General features: G+C 38.1%; 1 protein-coding gene across 1 annotated transcript in view; it reads right to left on the reverse strand.

The window, feature by feature from the left end:
* Positions 1–19,635, reverse strand: part of LOC121387776 — a 57,504-nt gene extending 37,869 nt beyond the window's left edge. The window contains exon 1 of the mRNA XM_041518982.1: positions 19,023–19,635. Within this exon, the coding sequence (XP_041374916.1) occupies positions 19,023–19,062 (40 nt within the window). The 5' untranslated portion in view covers positions 19,063–19,635. The remainder of the gene's footprint in view (positions 1–19,022) is intronic.
* Positions 19,636–20,309: the final 674 nt, after the last annotated feature.

Raw genomic sequence — 20,309 nt, forward strand, 5'->3', positions numbered from 1 at the left:
TAGTCTTGGTGAGAAAACCCGCTACATTTTCCCCATTAGTAGCAAGGGATCTTTTATATGGCCTTTGATATACCAGTCATGGTGCACTGGCTGGAATGAGAAATAGTCCAATGGGTGAACCAACAGGGATTGATCGCAAATCGACCGCGCATCAGGCGAGTGCTCGACTACTGGGCTACATCCTGCCCCAAAATATCAACCAAAAAAAGGTGGGAAAGGAGAATACTGGTCAAAAGAGGGCAATTGTTTTACCTGTACATATTAGTTTTGAAGAAAATCATTACTGTTACGCACCTAGTCACAGACTCGCCCCAGCAAACATATTTATTTAAAATAGAGGGTAAACAAAACAAAACCCAACAGAGGCAACTATCATTGTATCTAGAATGTAATGAAATGTTTATCACACTTGAGAGAGCGAGACACACACACACACAAATGCATGCGCGCACACATACACATATGCACGCACAAACACACAGATGGCGGGCGGGCGAGGAGAGAGAAACACAGATGGAGGAGAGGGAGATAAAAAAAAATACAGAGAGAGAGAGAGAGAGAGAGAGAGAGAGAGAGAGAGAGAGAGAGAGAGAGAGAGAGACAGAGAGACAGAGAGAATGTGTATAGAGAGAGACAGACAGAGAAAGAAAGAAATGTTTTATTTAACAACACACTCAACACCTTTTACTTAAGGTTATATGGCGTCAAACATATGGTTAAGGAACAAACAGATAATGAGAGAGGAAACCCGCTGTTGTCACTTCATGGGCTACTTTTTTCTATACATCAAAATTAATAAATCAATGTGTTCCAGTGGTGTTATTAAACAAACTTCTTCCTTTAAAAAGCTAACTGTGTTTTGTTTAAGACACTACTAGAGCACACTGATTATTAATCTTCGCCTCTTGAATGTCAAACATTTTATAATTCTGACACATAATCTTAGAGAGGAAACCTGCTAAATGTTTCCATTAGTAGCAAACGATTCGTTATATTCATTATCCCACAGGCAGGGTATCATATACCATGGCCTTTGATATATCAGTCGTGGTGCACTGGCTGGAACGAGAAATAGCTCAATGGGTTCACTGATGGGAATCGATCCTAGACTGACCACCCATCAAGCGATGTACTTTACCACTGGACTACATCCTGCCCAAAGTGGCCTTTTAAGTCACATGACTACTTAATACATGTGAGGGCAGGATGTAGACCAGTGGTAAAGCGCTCGCTTGATGCGCGGTCGGTTTGGGATTGACCCCCTGTTGGTGGGCCCAATGGGCTATTTCTCATTCCAGCCAGTGCATCACGACTGGTATATCAAAGGCTGTGGTATGTGCTATCCTGTCTGTGGGATGGTACATATAAAAGATCCCTTGCTACTAATGGAAACATGTAGTGCGTTTCCTCTCTATTTGTCAAAAATTACCAAATGTTTGACAACCAGTAGCCGATGATTAATAATCAATGTGCTCTAGTGGTGTTGTTAAACAAAAAAAACAAAAAAACAAAAAACGTAACACGTCAGTTTATACAACATCCATGTATATTGGATTTGAGAGAATAAAAATATGGCCTCTTAACACTTGTGGTTGCTTTTCACAGGCGACCACTAGAGCAGATAGATACATATACATATATCTAGTTTCCGCCCACACACACACATCACCATGGCACATAATTAGCAAGTTGCAGATGTTTATAGGTTGAACACAGGGAATGCGATACACATATATGTACATTCTACACAGGCAGGCCAGGCCAATGACCAGTATTGTTAATAATCACCCAAATCAACATATTTATGAGCCCACATCAGAAAACCCACAGAACAAAAACAAAGGCTCGTGTAACTTATTGGCAGACTTGCTTAACCTGGTGACTTAACCAGCTATTGATCACTGTTATATAAATATACAGGTCAAGCGGTCTTTTGGTTAGAGTGACTGTGTGTTATATAAAAATACAGGCCAAGACACCCTTTGGTTAAGAGTGACTGTGTTTTATATAAAAATACAGGCCAAGCGGCCCTTCGGTTAGAGTGACAGTGTGTGTTATATAAAAATACAGGCCAAGACGTCCTTTGGTTAGAGTGACTGTGTTTTATATAAAAATACAGGCCAAGCAGCCCTTCGGTTAGAGTGACTGTGGTTTATATAAAAATACAGGCCAAGCGGCCCTTCGGTTAGAGTGACTGTTTTATATAAAAATACAGGCCAAGCGGTCCTTCGGTTAGAGTGACTGTGTGTTATATAAAAATACAGGCCAAGCGGTTCTTCGGTTAGACTGACTGTGTGTTTTATACAAGACAAATTTATTGTAAACATACAATATAAACATACAGGAAACTGGTTCATTGGTTAGAGTGACTGGGTCTTTTATTGCATTATATAAACATACAGGATAACTGGCTCATTGGTTAGAGTGATTGTGCAATTGAAAACAAAAGTGCCTAATTCACGTCATAACAATACATTTAATAATTAATGTGTGTAAGCCATTGATAGGCATCATACATGTTGTTCAGGTTAGATATACCTTGACATTACTAGACAATAAATATTTATGATATATCAAACATTTACAACTGAACTGATACCACACCTACAGTATGAAAGTCATTAAACCCGCAAATCACAACTTCACAGATTTAGCTACAGTTCAATAAATTGCTATATACTAACAGATATAGAATTTTGCAATTATATTTTGCAATACAAATATATTTAATTTGGCTAAAAGAAATTGATTTTAGTTTAGTTAATATATAAGTCGTGCTAAATTGTAGGGTTTTTTTCTCAGAAAAAGATACAAGTTAGAACACTTACAAATCAAAATGCCAGACCTTGTCTTTTAAGCTGCGGGAATGTGATCACATTTGTGAAAAATAACGCACGTTGCACTTAACAAACAGCGCACGTAACATAATTTTGCACACTGATTTCCACTATTTACCGTATGTAGCTGATAGAAAGACCAGTTTAATAATACCATAAAAACTAAAATGTGACGAAAAGGATAGCATCCATGCAAGCTTATAATATACGACTGGTACTTATCTTTGCTATACAAATCGTAAAAAACACTGGTTTAATAGACATCTTCGAAGACGTACATGTACCAATCCAATAAAAACTCCTTTGCCCATTTAATTTATTATGAATTAGAAACAGTCTACTTTTGTAAGGTAATGGATCACAATGTTTGATAAGGCTAACTGTTCATATAGTTATGGAAAAAAAAAAGGAAATGAATTAAATAGTGGCTTCTGTAGCCTACACAAATGAACTCGTTACAGAAATCAGCGAAGTCGGTAAAATTGTCTTGATTAGTTTACAAAGCTTATATAAGGTCCCCAAAAAGGGGTAACTTTTCACTTTCTTTAAAAATGAAATGAAATTTAGACAGACAATTCAAAAGGTGTGCGATTTTTCACTCGCCATGTTTTTTCAAAAGCCAAGAACTGTAATGCCCTTTCGAAAATGACCGTATCAACCATGGTAGCCATTTTGAAAATGACCTTATCGACTGTAGTAGCCATTTTGAAAATGACTTTATCAACCATGGCAGCCATTTTAAAAATGACCTTCTGTGGTAGCCATTTTGTTAGGGCTCAGAGTCAAACTGGAAAGAATTTAGCTTCAGCCAATTCTCAGATATGTTGAGCATTTCCTTGCGGATAATAAATATGTGGCTACTTTAAACACAATTTTATTAGTAAAATACTAAATGTTGTAGCCATTTTCTATTAAATAATTTTACAATTGGTCAACATGGCAATGGTGACAGTGTGCCCTGCATTTTGTCTCCATCATCAAAGAAAAAAAGATGTTTTCAACTATATATCTGTGTCACTAGTCAAAATATTATTGTAAAAATGTTTTTCGTATAGACCTGTTTTGATGGTTAATGCATATTATGCCATTCAGAACACTTCAAAATGTACAGTTATCCTCTCTGGTATGATAAACAATTATCAATAGTGTCAACAGGCATTTTGAGAGTACTGCTAAAGCAATCAGGGCTTCTATATTATGGTAGCCCCACTCCCATGGCTAGTGATATTCAAGGTTGGGCTAGTAAATAACTACTATTGCCATGCCCGACAGCTACTGAAAAAAGTTGTCAAATGCTGCATTTAAGTCTATTTTGTAAATATGAATATCCTGCATCCAGACCCACCTTCCAATCTTAGTGTTTTTAATCGCTATCTCCATCTTTGGGTAACATATTGATTATTGCTATTAGTAAAATTGTATTAAGTAAAGTAGGGCTAGTGAATTTATAATTGTGCTAATACGTTTTCAAAATCACTGATCCCATGGCATACTGTCAGGGCTTCTAGAATTTATAATTGTGCTAATACTTTTTCAAAATCACTGATCCCATGGCATACTGTCAGGGCTTCTAGAATTTATAATTGTGCTAATACGTTTTCAAAATCACTGATCCCATGGCATACTGTCAGGGCTTCTAGAATTTTAAAAAAATCCACTAGCCATGGGATCAGTGATTTTGAAAACATCCCCTAACAGGGTGAACAAATCTTCGTTTCTCTTACAACAAAGGGCCATAACTCTAAATTTGTTAAGAAACATTATTTACCTAAAAAAAAATTAAAACTGTTAGGATAGTTGGGTTTAAAACTTAATAATTAATCAATTAATTAAATGGTTAATTTTATTTTAATTTTTCAAAATAATTTCATGTAAATTTGATATTTTGGTACTTGTAAAATAACTGGGTTTCTGCCGTTTTTAAAGTTTTAATACATAATTTCGTGAAAGTTTCTGCTGACCCAGACCTAGTCAGGCTTTCTGTCAGAAAATAATTTCAGAGTACAAAATAAAAAGTGAAGTTTGTTTTATTTAACGACGCCACTAGAGAACATTGATTTTTTAGCTTATGGCTATTGGAAGTCAAACATATGGTCATTCTGACAGTTTTTTAGAGGGAACATCACATAGGCTACTCTTTTATGACAGGCAGCAAGGGATCTTTTATTTGCGCTTCTCACAGGCAGGATAGCACAAACCATGGCCTTTATTGAACCAGTATGGATCACTGGTCGGTGCAAGTGGTTTACACCTACCCATTGAGCCTTGCGGAGCACTCACTCAGGGTTTGGAGTCTGTATCTGGATTAAAAATCCCATGCCTCGACTGGGATCCGAACCCAGTACCTGTAGACCGATGGCTTAACCACGATGCCACCGAGGCCGGTCGAGTACAAAATAAAAACAAAACAGACCATAAATGCCTTCAAACAGGGATCTCCTTTTTTCATACTACGGAATGTACTAAAATCTTTATAGGATGGGATGGACTATAGGTGGTTATGGGTTTGAAATGTTTTGAAACTGACCTCGACATTTCATGTTTTTTTGTCAAATTTAAACAGCAAAATTTTGTTCTCTTCCTTACTTGATTATGCTTATTTTCATGTTTCTATCCAATTAAGGTTCAAGCACGCTGTCCTGGACACACACGTCAACTATCTGGGCTGTCTGTCCAGGACAGTGGGTTAGTTGTTAGTGGTTAGAGAGAGAGAAGAGGGTGTAGTGGTCTTACACCTACCCACCAAGTCGTTAAAACTCGCTCTGGGTGGGAGCCGGTACCGGGCTGCAAACCGTGTACCTACTAGCCTTATGTCCTATGGCTTAACCACGACGCCACCGAGGCCTGTGTTTAGTAACTTTATTTCAAACACAACTTTTATTAATTGCACAAAAATAATCACTTGAAGCGGACTCTTGTTACCAACATTTTACTGCACAAACTTGTTCTCTTACTATGATTTATTTCAAAATTGTAAAAATATATCCATTAATTACCAAGATTTTAGGGTACGTAATTTTACCCTATTCTGGCAGAAATCCTGTAAACTTGTTAACATTTTATTTCTCCATATAATCATCATGTAATCACTATATGAGATATTTCACATCATTTACATATACCATCATTGGTGGGGTGGTGGGTGCGAGATGTAGCACAGTGGTAAAGCATTTGCTTGATGCGCGGGTGGTCTAGGTTTGATCCCTATCAGTGGACCCATTCGGCTATTTATCGTATCACAAAGGCTGTGGTATGTGCTATCCTGTCTGTGGCATAGTGCATATAAAAGATCCCTTGCTACTAATGGAAAAATGTAGTGGGTTTCTTCTCGAAGACTATATGTCAAAATAACCAAATGTTTGACATCCAACAGCTAATGATTAGCGAATTAATGTGCTCTAGTGGTGTTGTTAAACAATCTCTGTAAACAAACTGTACCACTGATAGTTAAAAAGTGTGTTTTGTTTAACGACACCACTAGAGCACATTGATTAATTAATCATCGGCTATTGGATGTCAAACATTTGCTAATTCTGACTCGTAGTCATCAGAGGAAACCTGATACATTTTTCCTAATGCAGGAACTTGCCAAGGGATCTTTTGTATGCACCATCCCACAGACAGGATAGCACATACCACGGCTTTTGACCAGTTGTGGTGCACTGGTTGGAAAGAGACAAAAACCCAATCAGTTGAATGGATCCACCGAGGTGGTTTGATCCTGCTACACAAGTACCTCAGGCAAGCACTCAACCGACTGAACTAAATCCACGTGTGAACCACTACCACTAATAGAAAGATTGTTTGTTTTTGTTTAACGACACCACTAGAGCACATTGATTTATTGATCATCTGCTGTTGGATGTCAAACATATAGTCATTTTGACAGTCTTAGAGTGGAAATCTGCTCCATTTTTCCATTAGTAGCAAGGGATCTTTTATATGCACCGTCCAATAGACAGGATAGCACATACCACGACCGTTGATATACCAGTGCACTGGCTGGAACAAGAAATCTGATAGAAAGAAACCATTAATGCATGTACCAATTAAGCCATTGGCATGCAAGGCACCCGTAACTGAGAGCCTATCGATAATATTGGTTCTACAACACACACACATATTCATAGCAACTACACCACCTGCCACCATGCATAAATTAAGCCACAGGGAGAAAAAACGACAATATATATACATTAATGAAATAAATGTCACCAGGAGGTCACGGTATTGAAAACTAACTGCTGTGAATAAAATTAATAGATGGATGGGTTGACCTTAGTACAAATGAACTGAGTAAGTATAGAAATGGATGGATGGATGGATGGATGGATGGACGGACAGATGGATGGATGGATGGATGAAAGGACGGACGGATGGATGGATGGATGGATGGACGGACAGATGGATGGATGGATGGATGGATGGACAGACGGATGAATGGATGGATCCAGTCGTAGTCAGTTTGATAAATGTATATCTGGGCTGCTGCAGCCATATTAAATACAGGAAGAAGTTTCCTTGTAAGCATGAAAAAGAAAAAAAACACACCAAAAAAACTATTGAAAAATATTATAAGGGCATTATTTATAATTGCACTAAGTTGCTTGTTTTTACGAAGAAACAAGTCTGCACAATTTATGTAAAATCAATTCCTTTCAGACAAGTGAAATACATTTGCTAAATAGAACCTGAAACAACTGAAGAAATGCTGTATTAATGACGTACTCAATACATTTTATTTACAGTTACACAGCGTCAGACACATTGTTACGGACCAAACAACTAGAGAGGAAACCCGCTGTTGCCACTCAATGGGCTACTCTTTCAATTATGATTTGCAGTAAGGGATGTTTTATGTGCATTATCCTACAGACAGGATAGTACATACCACGGTCTTTGTTACACCATTTGCTAGCTGGAATGAGAAATATCCCAATGGGCCCACTGAGGGAGATAGATCCTAGATCCGTTGGCACGTCAGATTAGCACTTTACCTCTTTACATCGCACCTCTGTTAAATATACTGATACAAAGAATTAAGTGAACCCACAGTATTTGGGGTGGGACGTAGCCCAGTGGTACAGCTTTCGCTTGATGTGCGGTCGGTGTGGGATCGATCCCCGTCGGTGGGCCCATTGACCTATTTCTCGTTCCAGCCAGTGCACCACGACTGGTATATCAAAGACCGTGATATGTACTATCCTGTCTGTGGGATGGTGCATATAAAAGATCCTTTGCTGCTAATCGGAAAGAGTAGCCCATGAAGTGGCAACAGCGGGTTTCCTCTCTCAATATCTGTATGGTCCTTAACGCCTTGATGCCATATAACCGTAAATAAAATGTGTTGAGTGCGTCGTTAAATAAAACATTTTCTTTCTTTTTCTTTCCCACAATGTTTGAGACTAAATTTTATTGACGACTTAAAAGAACAAACTTAAAGGTTGTGGAATCTGTGTTATTGTAATGTTTCTTTCATGATTTACATCTAACGTTTGCTTTGTTTAACAACACCACTAGAGCACATTGATTAATTAATCATCGGCTATTGGATGTCAAACATAAATTTGGTAATTATGACTCGTAATCATCAGAGGAAACCTGCTACATTTTTTTCCTAATGCAGCAAGGGATCTTTTATATGCACTTCCCAAGACAGGATAGCACACACCATGGCTTTGTCCAGTTGTGGTGCACTGTATGGAGTAAGAAAAAAAAAAATCAGCTGAATGGATCCACCGAGGTGGTTCAATCCTGCGACGCAAGCACCTCGAGTGAGCAATCCCACCCCTGATTTACATCTGGACAAAATAACCGTGTTCGAGAAAGTCACCATCGGTCATAGAACCTTTGGCTAATTAGTGCAGAGGCGGATCGGGGGGGGGGGGGGGGGGGGGGGGGGGGGGGGCCTAAATTTTGCAATAATTATAATTTTATTATATATTAATTTTCATTTTTTTATGATCCCCCTCCAAACCTCCCCAAAGTTCCCTTGGCATTCCACCTCATGTCATTGGGTCCTCACTAAATGGATTTTCTGGATCCGCCACTATAGTGCTCTATGTATTATAGTAATACTGCTGATAACTTCCACTAGCCCGGAGCTACAAATTACTAGTCGGGACGAAGGTCTCCTGGATTTGTCAGACCCTGAAAATATGGGGGGAATCTAATGATAGTGGTATGTGCTATCCTGTCTGTGGGATTATGCATATAAAAGATCCCTTGCTACTCATTTAAAGGAACATTCCTGAGTTTACTACAATGTTTAAGATGTTATCGACTAACGAAGACTTTTTAACGATTGTTAATTACATATCAAATATAGTTTTCTGCATAAAATATTAGTGGCTGTATATTACATGTGTTTCTGATCGTTCTAATATTTGTACTAGGTTAAATTTCATTTTATTTCCTAAAATATGTTTTTTTTCGTACATACGAAATTATTTGAAGACAAACTCCAGTTTGGGCTTCTTATAAATATTAAGACGACCAGAAACACATTGAATATACAGACACTGGTATTCTAAACAAGAAAATATATTTAATATGTAAGTTTAATGGTATAAATATTTTATTAATCGGAAACATCTTACAATGCAGCAAACTCAGGAATGTCCCTTTATTAAGCAGGTACCATAGGGTACGCAGGGGAAAACATGAAGGGATCTAGTTCAGTAGGTAGACTGGTTTATTAATCATCGGCTATTGTATGTCAAACATTTGGTAATTCTGATGGTCTTGGAGAGGAAATCTACCATATGTTTCCACTAGTAGCAAGGGATCATTTATATGCATAATCCCACAGACAGGATAGAGCATACTACAGTTGTGGAGCACTGGCTGGAACAATAACTAGCCCAATGGGCCCACTGATGGGGATCAATCCCAGACCAACCACGCATCAAGCCAGCGCTTTACCACTGGGCTGCGTCCCACCCCAGGTGTAATTGAATCAAACTGCCAATAGATGAGATGAATGGATGAGATGAATTGATGGATGGGTATTGGGTGGGTGGGTAGATGGATGGTTTTGTAACATCTAGGAATGACCAACCGACCAACTAAATGGATGGATGGACAGCCTTATACCTCCAGAGAGAGAGGAGAGAGAGAGAGAGAGAGAGAGAGAGAGAGAGAGAGATCAAATTAATGATCTTACACCTCCCCATTAAGCCCTTAAAACTTGCTCTGGATCATGAGAGAGAGAGAGAGAGAGAGAGAGAGAGAGAGAGAGAGAGAGAGAGAGAGAGAGAGAGAGAGAGAGAGAGAGAGAGAGAGATCAAATTAATGATTTTACAACTCCCCATTAAGCCTTTTCAAAACTTGCTCTGGATCATGGGAGAGAGAGAGAGAGCCGAGAGAGGAGAGAGAGAGAGAGAGAGAGAGAGAGAGGAAAGGAGGGGGCGAGGGGGGTAGGGAGGGAGGGAGAGAGAGAGAGAAGAGAGAGAGAGAGAGAGAGAGAGAGAGAGAGAGAGAGATCAAATTAATGATCTTACACCTCCCCATTAAGCCTTTAAAACTTGCTCTGGATCATGAGAGAGAGAGAGAGAGGAGAGGAGAGGAGAGGGAGAGGGCAGCGCGGTGAGAGGGAGAGGGAGGAGGCGATGAGAGGGAGAGGCTAGAGAGGGAGATGGAGATAAGAGAGTGGAGAGAGAGAGAGGAGAGAGAGAGAGAGATATCAAATTAATGATCTTAAATGATCTTACTCCTCCCCATTAAGCCTTTAAAAACTTGCTTGCTCTTGGATCATGAGAGAGAGATAGAGAGAGAGAGAGAGAGAGAGAGAGAGAGAGAGGGAGAGAGAGGGAGGGAGAGAGAGAGAGAGAGAGAGAGAGAGAGAGAGAGAGAGAGAGAGAGAGAGAGAGAGAGAGAGAGAGAGAGAGAGATCAAATTAATGATCTTACACCTCCCCATTAAGCCTTTAAAACTTGCTCTGGATCATGATGGGAGCCAGTATCGGGAGGGGTGGGGTGATGGAGGTGAACACAATACCAGCTTTTCTGCCAGAGGGTAAAATGGGTATGGCGCCATAGTACACCCAAATTATTTTGCAATTTTTTTCTTTTAAGTTAACCTTTTGACAAAATTAATTACTCTTATCATTACTTTATGATTTTCGTAACCCTAACAATAACATCAACCCATTTTCTTTCTGGAGGAGGCTGTGGTTGCATTGGTATAATACCCATTAGCCGTATGACCAATGCCTTAACTACAAAACTACGAGGCCACTGCAAAAAAGAGAGAAAAAAAGAAAAAAGTCATTTTTATCAGAGCATGATCAATGGGGGGAAGTTCAAAGACCTGTTCACCTGGCGCCCACCTAATGCCATTGTTCCCTCCTGTATGTTCAACCCCGTGACCCCACGACCTCTGACCCGGACTACCACACAGGTCATTGCCACAAGGTGTATACATGTAGCCACAGGGGAGGGGGGTTACAGACAGAGCATAGCCAAAGATAAAGTGACCACTGACCAGCTGGCATAGTTCTATATTAAGGGCAGTACTGAAAGTAATTTAGGAGGAGACGTATTCCAAAATTATTCCAGTAGGTATGCCAAACATAATGGCATGGAGGGAAGGGGGGGGGGAGGAGGGGGAGGCAGGGTTTGAAATAATTTTAATTATTTTATTAAAACAGTTCTTTAATATCATGTGTGTGCTGGGGGCTTATAAAAATTAATGAGGAAGGAGTCTTCTTTTTTTGTCTTTCTCACAACTGTTAAAGTTTTCTCAAGTCTTCTACATTGCGGTTCAAAAAACGTTACGCTACAAGTCAAAGTTTGAAACCGATTTCTAGAACTACTTCGTAGAGCTGGGTGGTATTGAAATTTGACATTCGGTATTTTTTAGGTTATTTATCGGTGTTGACATGATACCGATACCGATACCGATACCGAACGGCCTACCGCCCTGCTCTACCGCTTCACAATTTCAAGCATTTGTTTTTATCTTGAAATCACAAAATGGATTTCAAGTCTTGATTTCGATACAATTATTCAGTTGGGTTTATAGGCTGGGAAACACTATATAAGTACCTTCGGTCAAAAATGACATTTACGGGATCAAATAGACAATAACACCCTCAAATCTAAAAACTCCATATGGTTATCCGCTAACTTACTAGAAATGTTGATAATTAAAATGTTCCCTGGTTTAAAATAACGTGATACAATGTTACAGAAATTGGGGGGGGGGGGGGGGGGGGGTGGGGGGGGGGGGGGGGGGGGGGGGGGGGGGGACAGATAAAATTTTGTTATCTTTCTAATAGCATGAATCATCTGGGAAAAAACTAAATAAATATCCATTTCCATACAGAACTATATGCACACTGCATGTGATTAGTGTTCGAAGTGAAAATCATTTCGTACAAGCAAAATGTGCCTCGGTGGTTGTAAAAATGTTCAGTGCAGTTTCGTTTTCAGCAATCACAAACATCATCCTGATACTTAAATAAAATCATGGCCATAGCTAGCATGGGGTCAAGGGAGGCAGTTGAGAAAGCATTATAGAAACTTAAAGAAAAGGAGTTTTAGACTATCAACTACTCCCGCCCCCCCCACCCCCCCCCCCCCCACCCCCCCCCCCCCCCCCCACCCCCCCACCCCCCTACCAAGCCCCCCCCCCCCCCCCCCCCCCCCCCACCCCCCCCCCCCCCACCAACAAAAAAATCCTAGCTACGGCTCTGAAAATAAACCATTTATTTGGACAAGTGAAAATATTGGCAGACAAGTAGATTTCTAGATGTACATTCGTTTAGTGGACTAAATTATAGTAAAACATTCTACTTATTCTATCACTGGTGATGACAAGTGATTTCAATCATAAACTTGACAAGAATATTATTAATAATAGTAGGGCTGCAGAAAGTACTTGCCCGTTTGCCAAATTAGAATAAAGTTCTTACGGACGAGTTAAAAAACGCAACTACCAGCCCGACTATCTATCTTTTCCATCTTGCTTGATATGTAATGTTGATCATTTACCAAGTGTTATTAATGTTTTATCAATATGTCTATCTATTCCGTTTGAAGTGAAGACTGTATATTATAATATTGTTAATAATATATATTTCTATAGATTAGTAGAAAATCTGGCGGGCTAGTAAATTTTACTTGGTTCTGGTCCGGCGGGCTAGATAAACATTTTCTATTTCTGCACCCCTGAATAGACGGAATACAAGAAAGATTATCGGATACTAAATCTGAAATACTATTTTCTGCAGCATTATTCTGCCACGGAATTTATTATGTCACTTTTCTTAGTTAATTAGTTATTGTGATAATACTAACAATGAACGAAACGACCGTTTTTCTCGTAATTTCAGAGGGCCTGCTAAACATACATGTCAACTCTTACGGATCACCCGTAACACTTACGGATGTTTTACCATTTGACAGTCTTACGAGCGTAGGACAAATTCCTTACGGGTAACACGCATTTTCAGGTTATTATTTTTTTCATTATTATTTTTACATGACTCGTTATTATCTAAGTAAGCCATCTTTCGTGATCCTTTGTGATTTTCATTGTCCTTTCGTGAATCGGGAAACGGCCATTTTGTCGTATTTATTTTGGACAAGAGGTGCCACCTAGCGGATATATGTGCACTAATCAAAATTGTACTTGTTATAGTCTCGATTTTCATTTTCATGTTGCCGTGAATTTAAAATCATCAGTTCCCCGTCCTTTTGCAGCTCGCTTATGGATTTCTTATGGATTTTTGTCCACAGTCTTACAGGTGTTTATCAGTAAAGTTTGGCATCTATGCTGCTTAACATTCTTAAAATGAACATGCTAGCTCTGCCACTCACCAAATTCTCCAACTGCGAATTTTAGGAACAATTGGCGAATGTTATTTTAATTTGGAAAAAACAATTCAAGTAATAATTGGTGTTTTGTTGGAAATTAACTAGGTTTTGTATTTCTTGAGATAATTTGACGAAATGTTTTCTTCACCCAGAGCTAGCCCCGACATGGTATGGAAAACAGTCCACACTAAAAGTTACTCTCCTGGAAGTGGTCTCAGGAGGGTGATGGGAAGCCAAAACTGATCACTCCTTGAAACTGATCACTCCTTTAAACTGATCACTCCTCTTAAATTGTGAGCTTTAGTAAAATTTGCTTTTTTTGTTGTTTTCTTTTTAATTTGCAATTAGTGAATTTGGTGAGAGAGGAAGAGGTAGCCCCAAGGATACTGAATGAATCTGCGACTATCACCAACCCCTCATAGCAATTAAAAGGATTGGGCTTAATGACTCGGGGGGCTTCAACAATTACACACACATTTCTTACAATGATGACGTCAAGGTGCCAGCCAATTATTGCCCCATATTACTTGAACTTTGGCAATTGTCATCAAGGAGTAATCACTTTCTTGTATTAAATAGATCAACCTTAAAGGGATGTACCCTACTTTTTAAACATTGGCATACTTTTTATTATTAGAGCAGCTTTTGTTAAAGTGACGGACCCTAGTTTTTAAACACTGGCATACTTTTTATTATTAGAGCAGCTTTTGTTAAAGTGACGGACCCTAGTTTTTAAACATTAGCATACTTTTTATTATTAGAGCAGCTTTTGTTAAAGTGACGGACCCTAGTTTTTAAACACTGGCATACTTTTTATTATTAGAGCAGCTTTTGTTAAAGTGACGGACCCTAGTTTTTAAACACTGGCATACTTTTTATTATTAGAGCAGCTTTTGTTAAAGTGACGGACCCTAGTTTTTAAACACTGGCATACTTTTTATTATTAGAGCAGCTTTTGTTAAAGTGACGGACCCTAGTTTTTAAACATTGGCATACTTTTTATTATTAGAGCAGCTTTTGTTAAAGTGACGGACCCTAGTTTTTAAACATTGGCATACTTTTTATTATTAGAGCAGCTTTTGTTAAAGTGACAGACCCTAGTTTTTAAACATTGGCATACTTTTTATTATTAGAGCAGCTTTTGTTAAAGTGACAGACCCTAGTTTTTAAACACTGGCACATTTTTTTAATATTAGAGTTGCATTTATTAAAGTGACACACACCTTACTTTTTAAACACTATGGCATATTTTTTATTTGAGTAACTTTTGTTAAAGTCAGGGATCCTAGTTTTTAAAAACCGACATATTTTCTTAAATACTGGAGTAGCTTTTGTTACAGTGACTGATCAATCCTAGTTTTTAAAGATTATGGCATATTTTTTTCACTATTACAGCTATTTTTGGAAATTGTTTTGCCCATCAGTCCGACAGTTATTGTATATATGTACTCATGCTCAAGTTTGTTTCTTTAAATTTTTTAATGATTACAATATATATAGCCATGTTTGGTCCTGCGTGTTTGATTTTTAACTTTTTTTAAAATTGCTATAGGCAGACTCAATATTGCCCTCGGTGGGCCATTTCATCCACTGCAATTCTTTAATCTGTGGGAGACAAATTCTTATGTTTGAGTCCTGCTAATATATAACAGGGCTCGAAACATCCTGTGGCTAAGTCGCCAAATGCGACATAAGTCCCATTTGGATGACTTAAATATTAAAAAATAATGGTGTTAGTCGACCAGATAATATTATTTGGGCGATCTTCTGTCTGTAATATATGAGCCACTATTAATAATTGTATAACATATTTATTCCATATTAAAATCTTGCTTGTGGGTCGCAAAACTGAATGTATCGGCTTACTACAATTTGCCAACATTCATTCATTATAAACATTGATGTTGTAGACCAAATGCAGTTAGGTATAGTCTTTATAAAACAAAGACCTTCTGATCCAGTTCGTAATCATTTGGAACATCTCGGCCGAATACGTGATCAAATCTGAACATTCCCGAATGCCATCTTAGTTCTTGTCATCTGCTTCGCTGTGTTCCGATTTCTGTTGGGGTTTTTTAATTCTTGTTTCAATTGTTGGTCGGTTTTTTTAATTGGCCAGTTAATTTGGTGGCTACTGAATTGACTAATGAAATTAATTACCATTTTCGGAGTAAAATCACAATCATGATGTCCTCTGTCGGGTGGAATTTTCTTAAATGCACAGCAAGAAGCAAAGGGAAAAAAAAGCAAGCATGCCAAGGAATTTTACTTAGTTTTTCTGTTCAGTTTAGGGCAAATGAAGTGAATGTTCTGTTAGGATACTTATATTAAACACTGAACACGCGAACAACAATTCGCTAAGCCGTGAACAACAAGTATGTAGCCCTGGTGGTTGTACATTATTTTATTTTTGTTTGTATTATACACGAGTCACGCCATGTGATATATTTTGCGTTTATGTTAAAAGAATTAAGTTTAGACATTTTATAAAATTGTACAAAAGAAGTACATGTAAGTAATTTGCTCAAGTCAGTGTTTTCTTTTAATTTTTCATTTAAATATGAGAATTGATGGCTTTGATGGACACAAGCAATCCTGGAAAATAAGAATGACAAAGGAAGGAAATGTTTTATTTCACGACGCACTCAACACATTTTATTTACAGTTATCAGACATATGGTTAAGGACCACACAGATATTGATAGAGGAAACCCGTTGTCGCCACTTCATGGAATACTCTTTTCAATTAGCAGCAAGGGATCTTTTATATATGCACTATCCTACAGACAGGGTAGTACATACCACGGCCCTTTGCCAGTCGTGGTGCACTGGCTGGAACGAGAAATAGCCCAATGGGCCCACCAATGGTGAAGAAAATGACAAGTGAAGTTTAATTATATGTATGTTGGTATCTATTATATGTATGTTGGTATCTTTGCTATCTAGAAGTGGTCCCTCAAATCAATAAATTTTATTTTAATGAAGCACATTTCATATGCTTACTTAAATATTTTGCTTAAAACTTGAAATATAAATGTTTCGTATTTGGGCTACCTAAAACAAGTTTACCCCCTATTGACTGTGGTTGCATTCAGTTCAATAACGCCATACCCAAAAATTTCTTTTTGGCAAAAACACTGGCAAGGTTCCCTCTGTAAATATATATGGTGGAGATCAGTCCACTCCCTATAATATAGCGACATAATTCATGAAATTATTCCTGACTACAGCTGTGACGCGACATACTAAAAATGATCAAGAATGACATGTATTAATAACCAGTCATCCTTGTTTTCGAAAAGTGCAGCGCTTACATCAAAGCAAACGTCAGTGGACCCATTGGGCTATTTCAGTGTTCTCGCTGCTCCATTTAAGCGGGGCGGCCCACCCTGCAATTGCATTCTGCCACCCTTCTTTCACGTTATCCGCCCTCCTTTTTTTTCTGCGCCCTTCTTTATTTTCCAGCACCACACTATATTTTACAGAACCTATCTCCGTTATTTCCAAACGCACACTTTTTTTCCACACATAAAACCCCCCCACAATGATCAGTCTTGCACATTGGACATCAAAGGAAACAATCCGCGTTGTGTACGAAAAAGCAACTGACGAAACATTTATGACAGCTACTGTAATGTAATTTAATAGTATTTTTAACAGCCTCTATTTTGTCCCATACCTGTATCCATTTGTATGTTTAATACACACAATAAAAGTTATATTTTAGTTGAGCAATTGAAAACAAAAACATCCATTTGTATGTTTAATACACACAATAAAAGTTATATTTTATTTGAGCAATGAAAACATTTTTATTTTTTATGGATTCGGCAATCTCCGACTAAAAAACCCCACTTATTTGGCGCCAAATTTGTCACGTGATCAGAACGGTCACTCTACCTTTTGTTTCCACTAACTGTCATCTGATATTTTGTCCTCAGTTACAGATATAATTGATTATAACTGACGATTTTTACTTTCTGTCATTTCTGTCATTCTGTTTATTCAGCAGTTCTTATAACATATTGTAAACTTTTCCTTTTTGGGGGGATATGACCGCTTATAAAATCAACGGAAGTAGTAGTGTTTAGCATTAAAATCATTCATCTTGGGTGCCAAATAATATATACACCGCCACTACAAAAACGAAACTATTTTTTATCAGTTGGCGATAATATTTTATCACAGCGATCAATTCATTCGATGAAGATGGGAATAACAAAAAATGTTTTCGACATTAGGGGATCACACAAAAGTCTTTTTTTTGTTTTTCGTATATCTTAAAATCTTTATTAAAATAATAATATTAAAACTTTGATCGGTTCAGCAAAACCGGAACTGCCAGTGAATATCAGACTGATAACATCTTCGGTTCAATTAAAAGACGAATCTGCTTGTATTTCCGTAATTTTGTATACACTTTTTGTAATCAAAATAAGGAGTATGTTTTTCTACAAAGTATATCAACACACAACAAAATGGTAACCACCAAGCTCTCCCCCCAACCATTTTTTTTCTTTCGTTTATTTTAATTTTTTGAAGGGTGTGGTGCTGCGTGGCCGCCCTCCTTTAATTTTCACCCAGCGAGAACACTGTATTTCTCATTGTAGCCAGAGTACCGTGACTGGTATATAAAAAGTTGTGGTATGTGCTGTCCTGTCTGTGAGATGGCCCAATTAATAGCCAATGTGTTCTAGTGGTGTTATTAAACAAAACAAAGTATTAACGTCAAAGCAAAAGAAAGATAACACATTTTTACTTGTTAGGCTATTGGTCCGAATACAAAGTCAGAGATGGATGGGGGGGGGGGGGGGATATTAGTGTTCCCATCTGCCAACCAAGTGGACCCTTTTTCACCCCCTTTTAATTTTCTTTTCCATGTGCAATTTTTCTGTTAGTCGTCACACAAAATATATCCTGAATCCGCAGCCGAATGTAAACAGAAAAATAGATTAAAACTGTATTGCTCATACCATGAGTCATATTTAATAATTTTATTATAAGTTAACCTTTAAAAGTTCTGCCAAGCAAGGTAGATTCAGTGTCTTTAATTAGGCTATAAAATATAATTAAATTTTATTATTAATTCTATGATATAATTTATATTACTGGTTATAATGTAATCATGGTGATAAAAAAAAAAAATGAAGAAAAAACATTATTTGTTGGTGGATAATATTCAGTTTGTGTTATATAACCGGCATAAAGGCAAAAATAAGAACAATGCAGGCCATCCGTGACACATACGACCCAATTAGGTCACGGATTACGTAACGCACATGAATACAGCGATGGGACCATTGGCAACACAACAAAACGACCCAGCGCACCAATTATGACATATAACACAACAGCAGCTACTTACCTAGGCCTTCCAAGCTAGCTTCTTTCCCCATCACTGACATAATAGTGTGGAACGAATCTCCAGTGTCTAAGAAATGTTTTAATATTATTCTAGTTTGTTGGGGGTTTTTTTTAATAGGAAGTTCCCTCTTTCGCCTGTTCCCGTTATGATGCCGTTACGCCGGGCGAATTGACGTTTTCGAATCGAATTCTTCTTACAATGTCATAATTCACGTAGGACGACTTCCTGTAAACCTCTACTCTTTGCACTTGTGTGTAGTAATCAAGCCGTTCATCAAAGCAAAGCACTCTTTTTACAACCAAAAAAAAAAAAGTTTCAAGTTGCAATGTCTGGGGAAAACGGCGCCGGTGTCCGGTGAAATAGTCCTCATAGACTTTCTCCACACTCGTTCAACTTTCCGAGTCCCGTGTAACCGGCCCCTCTCTCTTCAAGCACGGATTTTCCTACAGAGCCGGGTTTTTTCTAAACCAAAAACATTTTTTTTTTTTTATCAATCGTGAAGTAACATGGACGTCTGTTGTTCTTCGCTAAATGAAAATAAACACATCAATACACTGTGTCGGGTCCATTTTTGACACAGCAATGTTCCGCGACAGAACACACTATAACTACTCTTCTCGTGAACTCTCGGTGACAGACTGACACACATTCACGCCAAACTATGACCCACATACGAGCGCAAGGTCTCTCGTTTTCATTGGTTGGCGCTATACACGAAGTTATTTAGCGCATGCTGTAGCGTATTGCATAATCGGGGATGGGCGACGACCGTAAGATTATTGTTGAGTGAAATGACGATTGAAAAACGTAAAATAATCGACTTTTCCTAGCAGCGTGTTCTTATTGTGAATAAAATTTATTTGTTAGTAGTGCGAGGCCCGATGTAGGTCATTCGCAGTCGACCAATCATAAGTACCGTTACTGCAACGTAAGGCCCGGCAACCTGACAAAATATGCGGCATTCAGAAACTTGTAAACAACTAAAAATAGATCGGTGTACACATCGTACGCTCCGAGAGTTCAACGTTGCAGATCCGGGGTGACACCTAATTTGGTTTGAAGTGTTACTTACACATAAACGGTTATGATTTTTTATCTTTAGTGCCTATCCATAAAAATAGAATGCAATATATAATATATAATAGTGTCACCAGGACATTTTTCTTTTCTTTTTTTTAAAGAGGTTGATTTTTTTAAAGCTTATATATTTTTTTTTTTTTAAACACAAAAAACCTTTTTTTGCATCCCTACATGACCCCCCCCAAAAAAAAAATAATTCCGGTGACG

The sequence above is a fragment of the Gigantopelta aegis genome, chromosome 13 (assembly GCF_016097555.1).
Source record: "Gigantopelta aegis isolate Gae_Host chromosome 13, Gae_host_genome, whole genome shotgun sequence".
Classification (NCBI taxonomy): domain Eukaryota; kingdom Metazoa; phylum Mollusca; class Gastropoda; order Neomphalida; family Peltospiridae; genus Gigantopelta; species Gigantopelta aegis.